At 36.0% G+C, this 16,058-nt stretch overlaps 1 protein-coding gene across 1 annotated transcript in view; it reads right to left on the bottom strand.

The window, feature by feature from the left end:
- LOC133533553 (speract receptor-like) overlaps positions 1-16,058 on the bottom strand; it is a 63,834-nt gene that overhangs the window by 17,330 nt on the left and 30,446 nt on the right. The window contains exons 8-11 of the mRNA XM_061872545.1: positions 11,959-12,197; positions 10,289-10,434; positions 3,844-3,961; positions 1,037-1,127 (exon numbers count right to left, since the gene is read on the bottom strand). Coding sequence (XP_061728529.1) covers positions 1,037-1,127; positions 3,844-3,961; positions 10,289-10,434; positions 11,959-12,197 — 594 coding nt within the window. The remainder of the gene's footprint in view (positions 1-1,036; positions 1,128-3,843; positions 3,962-10,288; positions 10,435-11,958; positions 12,198-16,058) is intronic.

The following is a 16,058-nucleotide window of genomic DNA, read 5'->3' on the forward strand; positions in this document are numbered from 1 at the left end:
TTATCGTAGCGCGGAATAATTAAATCACGTCTTGCTGGCGATGCCCGGCCGACTTTTTATTATGAGCGTAAAAACTTTTTATAGGACAGAGTGTGTATTTCGTTCATGGATAGTGAAGTAAAGGTGCTTTGGTAGCTATGTATCTACAAGTTGAACAACAATTAATTTTAAAATATTGGTATGAATTGTGAAATATATGTATGTTTAAATTATTTACCTACAGGACCCTGTCCAGTAGCATTTGTTAATAGAATTACATATTCCTACATAAAATTTTTAAAATGATATTAATTTTCTGAGTGTGTTTGGAAGGAAAATATGCGCGAAAATAAGAAACCAAAAATAGAAGTACATATACATATTTAACAGTTGTTAAAAAGTTCAACTTAGTTCAACTCAACTACACTTTACTTAACTATGACTATAAGATAAAAGGTAATGACTAAGCTAGTAATCTATAGTACCTAGAGGTACGTAGTTCGAACTGTACCTAGAGCCATTTAGACGGACGCGGTCGCGGCCGCCCAGCGGGAGTCGCGTGCCAGCGATGGCTTTCCACTCGCTGTCACCGCCGTTACGACGCTTTTACGACGACTATACGACGGCTACACAGCTCCCAACCTCTTGCTCTTAATGCCGGCTCCAACCACCAAAACCTATTAGTTTTTTCCGCAAACAAAATGGCTACGACCGCTGCCATCGTCGTCCATTAGAACTATTCCGGCCCACTTGCTGATTCTTTTAGCCGCTTACACAATTTCGACATTAGGGCTAACGTAAAAATCGTGTACCTACATCAGTTGGAAGTAATCGGTTATTGAGAGGCTGCTATTTATTCGTTAAAAACGATAATAATTTTATATACCTAAAAGTAAAGCCTCTCTTATATCATGATTGCCTCATACAAGTAAAACATAATAGGTACGAAGTTGGTAGGAATCGTGAAATTTTACAGCCAATTGTACTTTAATGTAATGAATAAGGAAAAGGTATCTAAATTTTACATGTCGTTGAGGAGACTAGTTATTGTACTTACTAGAGCATTTTTCATCACGGAACCCGCAAGGAGGCTCAGAAAGCGGCGCGTGACCGCCAGGCCAACTCATGGGACGTAAAAATCTCACCTCCTGTACAAAAAACGTGTAATGATGGGATTATTTTACGGTATACTCGAACTAACAGATGTCGCGTCACTTTTTAGTGGGCGTCACATACATGTAATCATTCTCGTAATGATTTAATTACCGCTCGTTGACAGTAAGATTAAGTAAGCTAAGAGATAACAGTAAGAAGGAGGCGATTTCACATGTTTATGAGTTCTTTACAACCAAAAGGTAATTTGAAGATTGGTAGTGCCTTATTGACCATTACCTAAAATATAATTTAGGAAACATTCTCCCTCGTACAATATAACGAACGGTCGTAAAAAGTCATTAAATTATAGATCAAGAAGAAAGTGGGTAACATTTAAAGTAAAAGTTGAAATATTTTAATTGCATGTTAAGAAGTAACGACGAAGAGTTTAATTCAAAATGTTAGTTGGCACTAAAGTGCATCTCTGGCGTCAAGATCTGAAGAAACTTTCTGGCAGAACCGTTAAGTCCGCGTATTCAAACCACGTACCGATTCGCTATGCGAACGTGTGCTGATTGTGGAATTCTGTGCGTACAACTACAAACTATTTATGCACTTATGCGTCCGAAATACAGTTAGGTACTTTGTAAATAAGCCCATTTGGTATTTGGCCGTCGCCCAGATCGCAAAATTTTGGAATATTATGTAAATGGTGTTTATACTCTATCTATGACGCTGTTTGAAACTAGAAAACTGCGTATAGAAGAGACGGTATGTTTAGTTAGAAGGAAAAAGTTATATTTTCTTGCCGCTGCCTCAATAAAATAGCTTCTGGAAACATCGGAAATATTATTGCTCACTTATGAGCATCATTTGGTGCAGAAGATAAATGTTTATGGCGCATTATGTTCCAGTGATTCAATATAAAACGCAAATGTATGATAATAATGCGCGCTCTTGGATGATACTCGGATTTCAGCTCTAGGACTTATTTTATTCTAACTTTAGTATTTTTTTCTTAAAGCCAAGTTTCCCATTCTTTTCTTCCATTAATTACATTCCAAGTCTCACTTTAGAACTGTTTCTGACACGGTTAAATTCAAAAGGAACATAAAAAGGAAATTAAAAAATGCGAATGAAAGAAGTCTTTAGTAAAATATTTTACGATTTCCACGAATTACATAGGATAAATGAAATGGGATGTCATTAATCAAAATGAAGAAAAAACTAGTACAAGTAGGTACTCATGCTACAATATAGGTACAACAGTATGGCGCCGGCTTCTAATTAGATAATGTATTGACGAAGGAAACATGAAATAAACAAGGAGTAAACAGGGAGATATTGTGCAGAATCGGATTGTCCGGTCCAAATTGGACCGATTCAATGGACTGGAATAGAAGATTGTGTCACTCGTGGGAGCAAATTGATTTATGGCAACAGCGGTGCATTTTGAATCTAGAGCGAAACGCAGAATCCTGAGTGTAGCGAAGGCTTCAAGTGATTAAACCTAGAAGGAGAATAAATTTGCTTTGGAGAAAAAAGACACCAAAACATTTTGTTTCAAACTTTTAAATACGATAACCTTGCCACTTCTTTCTTAATTTAATAGATGAAGTAAAAAAAACTTCACATTACAATACCTCTGCTCCTAAGTCCCGATGACTTTTGAGTGACAAAAGGACAAATTCTAATCGAATTTTTAATACTAATGGAATAATAGTACATTACCTAATATAGAGGCCGGAAACGAAGGGTTGCGGATAGGGATACGCGGCCGGCAACCCCATTTGTGGCCGTGATTTGTATATTAAATTAAATTATCATTTATTTCGACCATCTGGGATCATACAACAAACAACATAATACATTACAACAAAATAAATAAATAAATTAGTTAATTAATAAAAATTATCAACATTATGATTACATTAAAATTAGATATAACAAATTGCCAAAATTACATGTCAATGTTAGTACCTACTTATCTTACATCAAGTGTTAGTATACATTACATATTGCCCTATACATGGAGCGCACTGCAGTGGTTCAGATACGCACCATCCAACCTGCTTGCAAACATATTGCTTTTCTCAAAATTGCAATGAAATTAAAAAAAAATGTAGTCAATTTGTTTTATTCATAGGTTTACACAACTTAAAAGCAAATCTACTACTAGCAAATCTACTACTACGTATTTGATGGTTGAGTGCCAAGACGTTGTGTCACAATTTGACGTTTAAAAACAAAAGAAGGTTGCTTTACAGACCTAAGCCGCACCGAATACGTAGTATTTCCGGACTTAATTTGAAGTAATGTCAACATTTCATTGCAAGTTTGAGAAAAAGAAGGTTACAAATTCAAAACTGCAAAAATGACTCTGGGACTTAGGAGGCTATACGATTTCAAACTCACAAGTTCATCGAACGAGCGAGCGAAGCGAAGCGAAGTTTTTATATTCAACATGGCTAGGGCTAGGAGCATGTCCCGGTATTTCAAATTTTTCATTTTATTTTTCTAAGCGAATTACTCGTTTATATACCGTTATTTTTCATAAGACTTCCGCATACATTTTGGCGCAGTCGTGTGATGTGACGTCACAGGGCGCACGCTTTTTGTGTGGGGCATTTAGACTCGCGATGCGCGCGCTTCATTTACTATATTTGGAAGTTTCTGGGGTACAATAGATAGCAGGTTTATAAGAAGTATTTGAATCTCACGGGACGTAGAATCGATTAACATTAAAAAAAAATACATGCAGCTAGTTACCGGCGCAGATTTGTGCAGCACAGCAAGTGGGTACAAGCCAGGCGGTTCTGACGGGTCGATAGACAGCAATGTGTAATTTCCTTCAGCATCGCCACTTTCGTCCATGTGAATAGAATACCTGTCAAAAAAAGTAAGTAAAATTAAATGAATAAGTAATGAAAATTATTACAGGTAGGCACAGTCAAAATCAAATAGTACCAGCTAAAAAATCACTAAATACTGGTTGATTCAGGAGACGTGAGCAGAATTACGCCTGCGCATTCAGTAAATTATAAGCAATTGTTTTGTAGCAGTATTTGTGAGATTAACGATAATTTATTTTCTACTGTTCAGAAAATAGTTTTTTTACGACATTTATGGTCACACTTATGGAGTGTGGATTTAAGAGGAGAGAAATCTCTTATGGTAGAACTGTTGCAAAAGTGTCCAGCTGTCAGCTATAAATAATAGTTCCAAATCTCTCCAGAGTAGCGCTAGAGTAGCTAAGAACCTAGGCGTTATTGACGGAGTGAAGTGCGCTGTCTATAATTGGATTTTTTTGTTCAAGTACTCTAGGTATTCTAGCGCCACCTATTTAAGTTTTTTTGATGACACTTTTTGGTATATGGAGATTTCTTTCCTTGCCTCCACCTTCCATAGTCACACTCTTTGTTTTATCCATAACAAGTGACAAATTGAATGTATCGGAACCTGATAACTTTTGAAAAATCGTATCTCACTCGTATGACTTTTTATTTTCTTCACAATCAAAGTACTGTCATAACGGTTAAAGAGATTTTATCTTTGTTAATTAAGTGTTGTAGGGTATCCATGATTGTGAAAATCAAATATGTACTTACCAAAAAGTTAAATAATCCAATAAAGCGTGATTTTTTACTAATATATGATGGTGAACGATTAATTAAGATTTACTGTTTGTGTAGGCTTAGTCCTGCTCACGTCTCATGAATTACCCTTTAATCCCTATATGTATATCGTAACCAAGGTGTGATGCTACTTTAAATGGCACTATCTCACATAGATATACGTACGTAGGATTTTAGAATCCCGTCTCTCCAATGCGGCTCTCATCTCAACTCAATAAAACTCTGTATAAAACCCGTCTCGGAGGGCACAACTGTCCATAAAAGTTGTCTGATGGCAATGACAACATAACTACGCCTTTTCTAGATTTGGCTGTAGAATTATATATAAAAAAACCGGCTAAGAGCATGTCGGGCTATGCTCAGTGTAGGCTTCCGTAGTTACCTGTCCGTCACAATAGACCTTGAACGGGTTTTATTTAATAAGTGTCATGTACAGTGAGCTGCGAAAGTCGTCATGCACTTTTGCGGCTGATGGTACATAACAAGAAAAAGGGAGTAAGCCCTTCACAGCGCTTTGTATTAGTTGCATATACGCGTCTTTTTGCTATGAAGGAAAGATTTTTTGCGATAACTCAAAAACGGCTTGCTGATCATGTCCGCTACAGTTTTCATTAAATGTCTTTATTAAGCCCTATTTTCACTATTTTTTTCATATTTTTTGGACCCATGGTGTCATGTGCAGGGGACATTTTTTTCTTTCGAAATGGTTATGTCTGAAAATATTTACTTTATAACAAAATGTTTGTGAAAACCCCTATTCGGTTATATGATTGATGATATGATTCACGGTTAGTATCACTAGACTAACACAAAACAAACAATACAAAGGTTAATCACGGTCCATATCACGATTTGAGTCTAGTGGAGCCCCTATTCGTATTTAAGAGGCCGTTATCGATTTTAGTCGCAAAAATGTCAAATTGATAGATTTAGCGCATGAAATTGTACACCTTTTGTTAACTACTAAAAATAACAAGTACTGGTTTCTATTAGCACGTCTTGTTATCTTTCATTATAATAATTTTTTTTAAAACAGACTCCATTATTAGTAATAAATTTTTTTCTGATGGACGTTTAGGTAAACGCGCGTAAAGCAGTGATTTTGTCGATCTTATTTGTAAATTTCATAAAGTTTGGACTGCTAAATATGATAATTTTGTATTATACATATCCTGTACTTCAACTTTAATAAACTACATTTTTGTTATTATAAATTTGAAGTGGTGTAAATGAAAGTTAGACGAAATCAATTTTCTCCAGAAATTACTTCAAAACAAGTGACAATTTCTCTGAAAATTGACTTAATTTCAACGTAATTTTGATACTTCAACAATCTACAACATTTGCTGAAACTGTTCTTATACATCATTTTGTATAATTTACTACCATAATTTTTTGATGAATTTTTAAAAACTATCCCTTCTCTTTGCCTATTACCGGGGACGCTCGCTTGCGACCTCATTATAAAAAGGCAAGATGAAAAAACGTGCTAATAGAAACCAATACTTGTTATTTAGATACTACGTAACAAAAAGGTGTACAATTTCAACGACTAAATCTATCAATTTAAAATTTTTGCTCTAAAATCGTTACCGGGCTCTTAAAGATCTATCTAACGACACCCCACACCATAGGGTAGAAGCGTTTTTTTTTTTAGATTTTACTATTTTGTCGGATTTATTGATTTATATATCCACGTCAAATTGCAGCTTTTTAGCATTAACGATCACGCAGCAAAGCCTCGCACAGACAGACAGACGGACATGGCGAAAATATAAGGGTTCCTAGTTGACTACGGAACCCTATTTAGGTACCATTTTCGGGAACGCCATCTACGATTACCTTTTATCGGCCTTCTCCATTGAAACATTTCGGAATAAATACATATAATGGGTCATCAATCATTATAAAACTCAACAACATTGATCAAGGAAATTGACGTTATATAAAAGCAGGGAACATTGTCTTGCTTGTTTAGGCTTGGATAACACATAGGTCAAATTAAGTATCTCCATATCCTACCAGCAGTATTTTTAAGCTTTAACTTAAAATCTACTTGATTTCTTTCATGTTTTGTTTTTTTAAATTTGCAAGTTTACATATAAATTCACTTGGTGTGCTCAATAAAGCGAAGCGATACTTTACTCCGAGGCAAAGACTGCTGCTATATAAATCGCAAGCCAGACCCCATATGGAGTACTGCTGTCACCTTTGGGTAGGAGTACCTGGAATACCTGGATGCTAGCTTGAACCCTTCGACCAACCAAAGGCGCGCTGCATGAACCTTGAACGATCCTAAACTGACAAGCGGTATTGAAACCTTAAGTCTAAGGAGAGACTTTGCCTCCTTGTGCTTGTACAGCGAGCTGTGCTCTGAAGAATTGTTTGACATGATGCCACTTTCTATCACCGCATACTGTGCGGTTTAAGAGAAAGGGCCTAGCAGGCTAAGGAAGGAGAAGTGGCCCCTGTAACGTATATCGGATTTTTATAATGTAATTTATTGGCTATCTTATTATACAGAAACACCTTATCTTCCAGCCCCCTATCTTGAACCGTCACCGAGATAATGTCAAAATCGTCATTTTATGGACACATTTTTCAAAGTCGTTTTTCTCCTGAACTATATAATGTAGAGCAATCAAACCAAATTATAGCTACAAAGAATGAGTAGGAGTATAACTCAGATTTTTTAAATATTTATTTCCCTGAAAAAATAATGATTAAAATGTTAGAGATTTTTTGACAGCGCTTTTCAACTAGTATTTGTAAAGGTACACCTGTGGAAAAAATCTCATAAATTACAAATAGTATTAGCTACTACCATGCGAAAAATCAATTCAATATAATAGGTGCAACATACTTAAAAAAAATGTCAACGAAAGCGTTTAAATTTCGTATCAGTTATGTAAACGTTCAAATGTAACTTGGAGAATGTGTAACTTCAGTTAAAAAAAAAAAAAACCTTTAACAGATTATTTGTAGCAGACTTTAAATCTGAAAGCTGCTTCTCTCTAAGTGCTAAGACTACTAAGTGCATTATGTCTATATAAAATACCTACTACTTTTCTATGGAGTACCCAGTTGTTAGCGTTGATATTGCAAGTATAAGCTATAAATACATGACTTGGCTTTCACGATACTGTAAAATCGAAAGACACTGACATTGTTTGTATAAAATAAACATTGTCCTTCGCCGCTATCGCCTGGGTTAATAAGCAAGAATATTCCATTCCAAGAAAGTATACTACAGATGAACTAAGTGTTATTTGCAACCCTAAAGAGAAAAAATACAGTGGGGATGATAAAACAGTAGGTAGGTATAAATAAAAATCCTAATTACAATGGCGTAGGGTTCCGTATTGAAAAGGTACAAAAGGAACCCTTATGGATCGACTCCGTCAGTCGGTCCGTCTTTATGTCTGTCTGTCACATCGCTCCCCCCCCTTTATCCCTGAACTTTACCGAAGAAAATTATGATTTTTTTTACATAATATTAATATACAGAAAAAATATAATCAGACCTCTATCTTGAGAACTTTTTTTTAATTGATAAAAAACCGTTCCGAATTCAGTTTGCATTTTAACCAACTTTACGTGTGTTTCTTACACTTGAATTTCTATGAGATTACATTAAAGGCACCATTCTTCAAATAGAAGAGCATTTTTTTGGTTGGAATCGGTTTACTTCATAGAGACTTATTGTCCTCAAATAACCAATATACGTGCATTACATGGTGCAAATTAGTAAGACAATTTGCCGATAGATGGCGCTGTGCACAAATATAGATTACCCTTATAGATTCGTCATGTCCGTCTGTCTGTCCGATTATGTCACCGCCACTTTTTTCCGAAACTATAAGAGCTATACTGTTCAAACTTGGTAAGTAGATGTATTCTATGAACCGCATTAGGATTTTTACACAAAAATAGAAAAAAAAAAACAATAAATTTTGGGGGTTCCCCATACTGAGAACTGAAACTCAAAAAATCTTTTATCATCAAACCCATACGTGTGGGGTATCTATGGATAGGTCCTTAAAAATGATATTGAGGTTTCTAATATCATTTTTTTCTAAACTGAATAGTTTGCGCGAGAGACACTTCCAAAGTGGTAAAATGTGTCCCCCCCCCCCACCCCGTAACTTCTAAAATAACAAAATGAAAAATCTAAAAAAATATATGATATACATTGCCATGCAAACTTCCACCGAAAATTGGTTTGAACGAGATCTAGTAAGTAGTTTTCTTTTAATACGTCATATATGGTACGGAACCGTTCATGGGCGAGTCCGACTCGCACTTGGCCGCCTTTTAACTTATTCTAATCATCTCAGGGATAGGTATTTAGTCAGTTTTGATATCCTTTTCAAATAAATCAGACGCGCAAAAAGGATATCACACGATTTGAATCACAAGTAGTAGATACATGTGTTTTGTTGTTGTTTAGCATTTACTTAGTACCTAGATGTACATAAATTAGATAGTTTATTATTAATTTGATAAGACAAAAGCGAAAATACTCCAAAGATAGAGGCAAATTAATTAAAGTTAAGCTTATAAAAGCTAGTATCGTCAGACGTGGGAGTAGGTAGGATCAAGTGCATTAGTTGTTTGTGAACATAAACGTGCTTAACTCATACAGCACGCACATAATGAATAGCACCGTTTGTCATCTTTACGCCGTATGTTAAGGCAAATGAGGTGTATCTTGATGCGCTACCGAGTCATGCGCGCTGGTCACGTAAATATTTAATTAACTTTATCTATTTTTTAACTAGATCGAATACATAATAGGATTGTTGAAAAATTATGGTGTTGCCTCCTTGCATTTCTAATGGCGTAAACGCATTTCTCATCCGAATGTGGATAGAAACACGTGGTTTACAGGGATTCAAAAAGGTATATATAGGTAAACTGTTGTATCTGTCTACCAGGATGGATGAGACTTGCAAGAGATAGGGAGAAATGGAAAACTTTAGAGGAGGCCTTTGTCGAAAGACAAGCTGTTGTTACAAAACCCAATCGTCGGAAAAGAAAACCCTAATAATGTTGTCATTGTTGAACAGCAATAAAGGCTTTTTTATACATAGGTAAACTATATACGCATAAATTAGTTCTTAAGCTCTCGTCGCACTCGTCTTCCATATTAGTGCCACACAGACAGTTACGTTTCGTTCGCTATACTGACCCTAAACGATTGGCACGTTGGCTAGGCACCCATGGCTGCTTTTATTGCCCGCGCGTCCACACTACATCACAAGGGCGGATCCAGCTTTATAGTCAGGGAGGGGGGTATAACCCAGACCAGGACCGCCGATTTCCTAGACGGGCTCGATCTTCTTTACTTGCCCCTTACCGTATGATGTTAGCTGGTGTTCCGCATGCATCTGGTGAGCGCGCGTTCATCCTCGCCGGTGAACGTGCGTACCCACCACGTCTTGCGGACACACCGTGTACGCAGAGATTTACTGCACATGTTTACCCCATCATGCTCTCGTAGGTGGTGTTTTCTCATGCACGTACTCGCCGACGAGCAGCACTGCATGTATTCAGAGATCTATATTGCACATACTTACCCCATGATGCTCTCGTAGGTAGTATTCCGCATCCGCCTGGCGAGCGCACGGCCGTCACGCACGTCCTCGCCGGCAAGTAACGCTGCCTTCAGTGCGCGTGCGTATACCCATACTGCGTCGTGCAGCCAAGCCGCGTATTCTGGGATCTACAAAACACGCTCTAGTTAATTTTTACCGGCTAGGTTAGAACATATCTTAAAATTTCATTTTCTCCAAATTCTTAAGTTAATGCTCATTCTTAATCCGGTTCGAAGGACCACATTGCTCTGTAGACAGTTTACTAACATTTTTTTCGACTTTACGGAATTTTATTGTGGATACTAAAATACGTTATTTAAAAACACGTTTATTCAATTATCATAAATAATTGATAAAAATAGAAAAACCCCAATTATTTTAAGCATCTCCGGGAGTGAAATTTAAATATTCTAACACAAACCCCTCCCTTTCAAGACGCAGCACCTATTTAATCACCGCCATTTGTGAGAAAATTGGAAATATGCATGTATTTGCTTTTGGTCAGGGGCGAGTAATACGCATTTAAGCTGTAAAGGAATTTAAACCTTAGGAATTTGTAAAAATATACAAATCTCACGAAACTTCGAATATTTTCGAGGCTTCATAAGCTTTTAGCAGATTATGTTAAATGTTCAGAAAATATATATGCGATTCTGATCCAAGCTGAATCTTCAAACGTCTCGTACTATTAGTAACGCGTCATTTGCCGCGGTCGGGCCATAAAAAAATGTTATTTTAGGAATCACTTCACAGGCTAGTCCCACATAAATTCTAATTTATTGTTATATAGGTACTAGCTATATAATTGGATTTCTCCCATTAGATCAACTCTCCCCATCCTAAAATCTACGAGTTGTACGATAATATTTTATCCCCCGGTCTTCATATAGGCAGTTTAAGGGTAGTCGTTACATTGATGTTAGCAACTGATTTGCTGTATGATGTCCTCGTTTTCACATTATGTACAAGGTTATTGGGGTGTTACCTAATTTATTGTTGTCTCTCTTGCATTTATATTGAAGGTTTAACATGATATTCTGTACTAATACCGCCTTACCGATGTTCAGATAACGATTTACAACGGTGCCCTCAATATGCGTTGGTTTTACGATCACGCAATATACGATTGAGAGATCTTGTTTTGCATGATCGTTTCAAACGGGTTCAATAATAAAGTTTTGAGAAGTGTATGTCTGTCAAGGAAGACATGAATAATGTTTATTGCTTTTATAGTGGTCCACTTTTGTATATTGCAACTCCAAGAGACAATTTTCAAAAATTTCTTCATTCTTAATTGTTTCGTTTTGTAATTCAGCAGCAGTCTGTTTGTTTGTACCTTGTCATTTTACGAGCAATCTTGGAGAATATAAAGTTTTACACGTGCCGTAAAGTAGCAATTACTTGCTATATAATGCGTTCAGAAAATACAACTTTCAGAAGAATAAAGAAACCCCTTATTGCATGTTTATAATTATCACCGCCAGTTTAAGTCACAAGTGCCTGTGAATTGCAAGCATTTACTTTGTAGCGATAGTTGTTTTATTTCATACAGTAAACAAAAGAGAGACTAAATTTATTTTGGTCCTCGAGAGCATAGGGATAGGCAGCAAAGGAGTGTAAGTGGACGTATTTTAATGATCGTTATTACTTACGACTTTACCACCGAAACCCATCAGTGGATTTGCAAAATTGAACGGTGGCATCTGAAGTCTCCTGTTAACTTCGGCTGCGAATTTTGGGTAGGCGGGCGAAGGTGAGCTGGGTGCCACCGAGAGGAAGGAACGAAATATGCGAAGAGGTGGATGCTCGTTGCTCACGGGGCCCGTGAGGTACTGCCGGGCTCGCTCCTTCGTGTACATGTCGACGTCTACGCCGATGGCGGCGTATTCACCTGTTGATATATGCTTTGTAAGGTAAGAGCGTCGATTATTCGCAGTTTTTAAATTATAAGGTAGAACGACGACCAGGTAGTAAGGTTTGACGACCGGTTTGGCCTAGTGGGTAGTGACCCTGCCTACGAAGCTAATGGTCCCGGGTTCAAATCCTGGTAAGGGCATGTATTTGTGTGATGAGCATGGATATTTGTTCCTGAGTCATGGGTGTTTTCTATCTATTTAAGTATTTATAAATATTTATACATTATATATATCGTTGTCTAAGTACCCTCAACACAAGCCTTATTGAGCTTACTGTGGGACTTAGTCAATTTGTGTAATAATGTCCTATAATATTTTTTTATTTTTTTATTATTATTTATTTAACTAATTTTCATGAGAGCATGTGTCATGGAGACTTAATAATTATACAAAAGTAGCGACGTCACCAGTAAATTGGCAAAACTCATAAAAAGTTGTAGTGAATAGGTAGATAGCAGTTTTGCAGTAGTTAAATTCAAATTACCTACTCCTTTATTTAGTGATTAAAAAATACAGAGGGAGCTAAAAGTATAAAATTGACTAGTTTAAATATAATTACACTATCATATTTCTCATCGCCTACAATTTTTTTTGGCTTTTATATAGTTAGGTTTTGGTAGAATAATTTTAAAGTATTATTTGTAAATATATATATATATATATATCATTAGATGATAAATTTTAATTATTAAACATATTAGTATAGAAACGAATGAATGCATAATGTTATACTTTTATCAGCAAGTACCTAGGTACCGCCCTTAGCGTAGGATGTGGACTGCTCTATTTATTTAAAATGGTGAGCACGTCCCTTAGACTAACGTCCACTACGCTTCAAGAGATCTTAAAGCTTGTCGCGAACTCGTAAGTGGTAAGAAAAAGACATTCTGATTTAACCAAGTATTGCATCCATAAATGTATACATATATGCAATTTATGAAATGCACTTTCATACTACGTTCATCCTAAATGTCAACATTTGTATGCGATGTACTCGGTAAGTGACAAACGCTTTTACAATTAAAGGAAAGTTGTATCGAAATAATCCATGTAAAGTTGACGAAATATGAAGTGAGCCGATCTCTCGAACAAGTTTGAACAAGATCGGCTGACTTTATATTTCGTCAACTTTACATATTGCTACTGTATGATCTAAGATGATCAGACTGTACAAACTTACCACCTTATTCATGGCTAATAGGGCGTATATGAATAACGCCAATTTAAGGTACGCGTGATTAACAAGTAGATACTGAATGGTATCACAACTCGACCCTAGAGCGACTTTAAGAAGAGTAGTGAAAATAAAATAGAACTAAATATTGTTTAGTTTGGATAAAAATTGGTCTTGGACATTTATGTTTATTTCGATTAAGTAAATTTGTCGGACAAAATGGACACATAAATCGAGGGAACATAAAACTAAAATCAAAACCTGTATAGCATTTAGGTACTTTTTATTTATTTTTGGTATTTTGCTACGTTCCGTGAGTACAGGTTACGTCTGAAAATAATAATAAACTTCAAGTTCTAGATGTACTGACATTGCTGTAAGTGTCTACATAAAATGCTCAATTTACCATGTATACAACATTTTCAGGAAGAAAGTAAATTTTATGTAAAAGCAAAAACAGATACTGGAAAAAGCAGCATAAACACTGATGTGAAACAGCTTATGTAGTTCCCGGGAGAATTTTACAACTTAGCGATCCCGGTAGTTTTCTATTATAGATAATGAATGGGGCCGTAAAGCCTCGACGGCGAGTTCCGTCGCAACTCGAGCTACAAAGGGGATCCTACATAAATGTATCGGCCTGCTTATGGAAATACGAGCGTAGGCCTAGAGGGTGTATGCGCTAAATAGGTTCGTATCAGAATTTATGTAAAAAATATTTTTTGGACCCATGGTTCAATTTAAACGCTAGAGAGGGGGGATACATATTTTATTACTTTTGGGGCGATTATTACCGAAAATATTAATTTTATGAGAAAATGGTTTAGGAGACCCTTATTCGTGAAAGACTTGTCCAACGATATACCAAAAAAATGGGTCAAGAAAAAAAAGTATTTTTTTTTTGTATGGGAGCCTGGGAGGTACTCTATTTTTTTTTGTAGTTTTTATTTTACCGTTCTTTCGCCACGCATGATTTATGTATCCATGCCAAATTGTAGCTTTCTAGCACTAACGATCGCAAAGCCGCCGACGGACGGACATACGGATATGGCGAAACTATAAGGGTTTCTAGTGACTACGAAACACTAATAGTAATAATACAGACATTAGGTAAACCATACTAAAAACACATTATTAGATTTCAATACAGTATTATAATTACAAATAAACAATTCAAATAAAATATGCCATAGCTATCCTAGAAAGTCTACCCGCGAGAACCAACGTGGATAATGTCTTTCATCATTCACCTGCTGGTAGATACGAATTCAATTGGTTTTCGTTGAATGCAGGACTGAACTACGAGCAGGGTATTTTCAATAACGCCTTAAATTGACCGCGTTCATTTTTCCTTAGAACGCTTGAAATCGTAAACTTGGTGTTACTGGTTTACCGCAAGTTCCGCGACGCTCATAAAACGTGTTTTATATTAACTTTTTAGTCTCTTTAGGATCTTTTGTCACTTTATAACTTATCATCGTTAAACGTCACTTAAAAATGTAATCACAAATACACACACTGGGTAGGGTAAATTTTCTCATTGTTGACACCCTTTAATTAATACCAACTATTAATAGTACAATTTTTCGCATGTCTTTCAAGAACTGAGTGTCAGTAATAATTAATTGATGGTGAACTTTAGAATTGTATTACGCTTCGAAATAAGATGTTTTAGAGTTTCTTTTTTAAATCAGTTTATATAAAGTCCTTATTTTCAACCAACTTTAAAAAAGGAGGAGGTTATGAATCCGACCGTATGTTTGTTACCGTGGAACTCCGTTATTTGTGAATAGCCAATATTACGCGAAACTCTGTGTAGGAGGCGCCACCACCACAATCCATCACAATCTGAGGGTCTACTGCGAAACAAGAAAATTCGTTATCTAGCCTCTCTATCACTCCTGCATCTTTGAGCGAAAAAGATGCAAATAACAAATTTTCGATTTTCGCGTTTCCCGGTAGTCCCTTTGTAAACCGCCTTGATGCCTTAATGTCATAGACATACCTAGACATAGACATTCTTTATTGGTAATAATAACTTACAGGTCACAACTTACATATTATTCAATTATTATAAATTAGTCATTATATACATATTATTTACATATTATTTCATAATTATACTTTAGTGATTATGCATATTATTTTATTTCTTTTTGTTCAATAAATTCTTTGTAACTGTAGAAACATTTTCCAATGAGCCATTTTTTTAATCTATATTTAAAGCTAGTGTCGCTTACAGCTTCTATTACAACTTTAGGCAATTTGTTGTCAACTACAGGTGCTGCAATATGAATAGACTTTGCAGTCTTTTTGAGTGTGTGAGGGATGGTCTTAATTTTGTGCGCGTTTCGAGTGATCCGTGCATTTCCGTCACCTCGTCTCCCATACAGTTCATATTCATATTTTATTATCTGTGAAAATTTGTCAAAAATCAGTTTAAGGCATAGTATGTCTAAGATAATCTATGGTTTACGATAGGTGCTATTGTACTCTGCAGTAACATTGCAGTAATACCCCCCTTTGGCACTGTCTTAAATATATCAGTTGCTAGAGTTGGTATACAAAAGGAATATTTTTTTAATTCCTTTTTGAAGTCGGTTTTCTTTTTTTATGTACAATTATTTCGAGTTATTGAGTTTTAGTTGCCCTACATCTCTTA

This window comes from Cydia pomonella, unplaced genomic scaffold (assembly GCF_033807575.1).
Source record: "Cydia pomonella isolate Wapato2018A unplaced genomic scaffold, ilCydPomo1 PGA_scaffold_178, whole genome shotgun sequence".
NCBI lineage: Eukaryota > Metazoa > Arthropoda > Insecta > Lepidoptera > Tortricidae > Cydia > Cydia pomonella.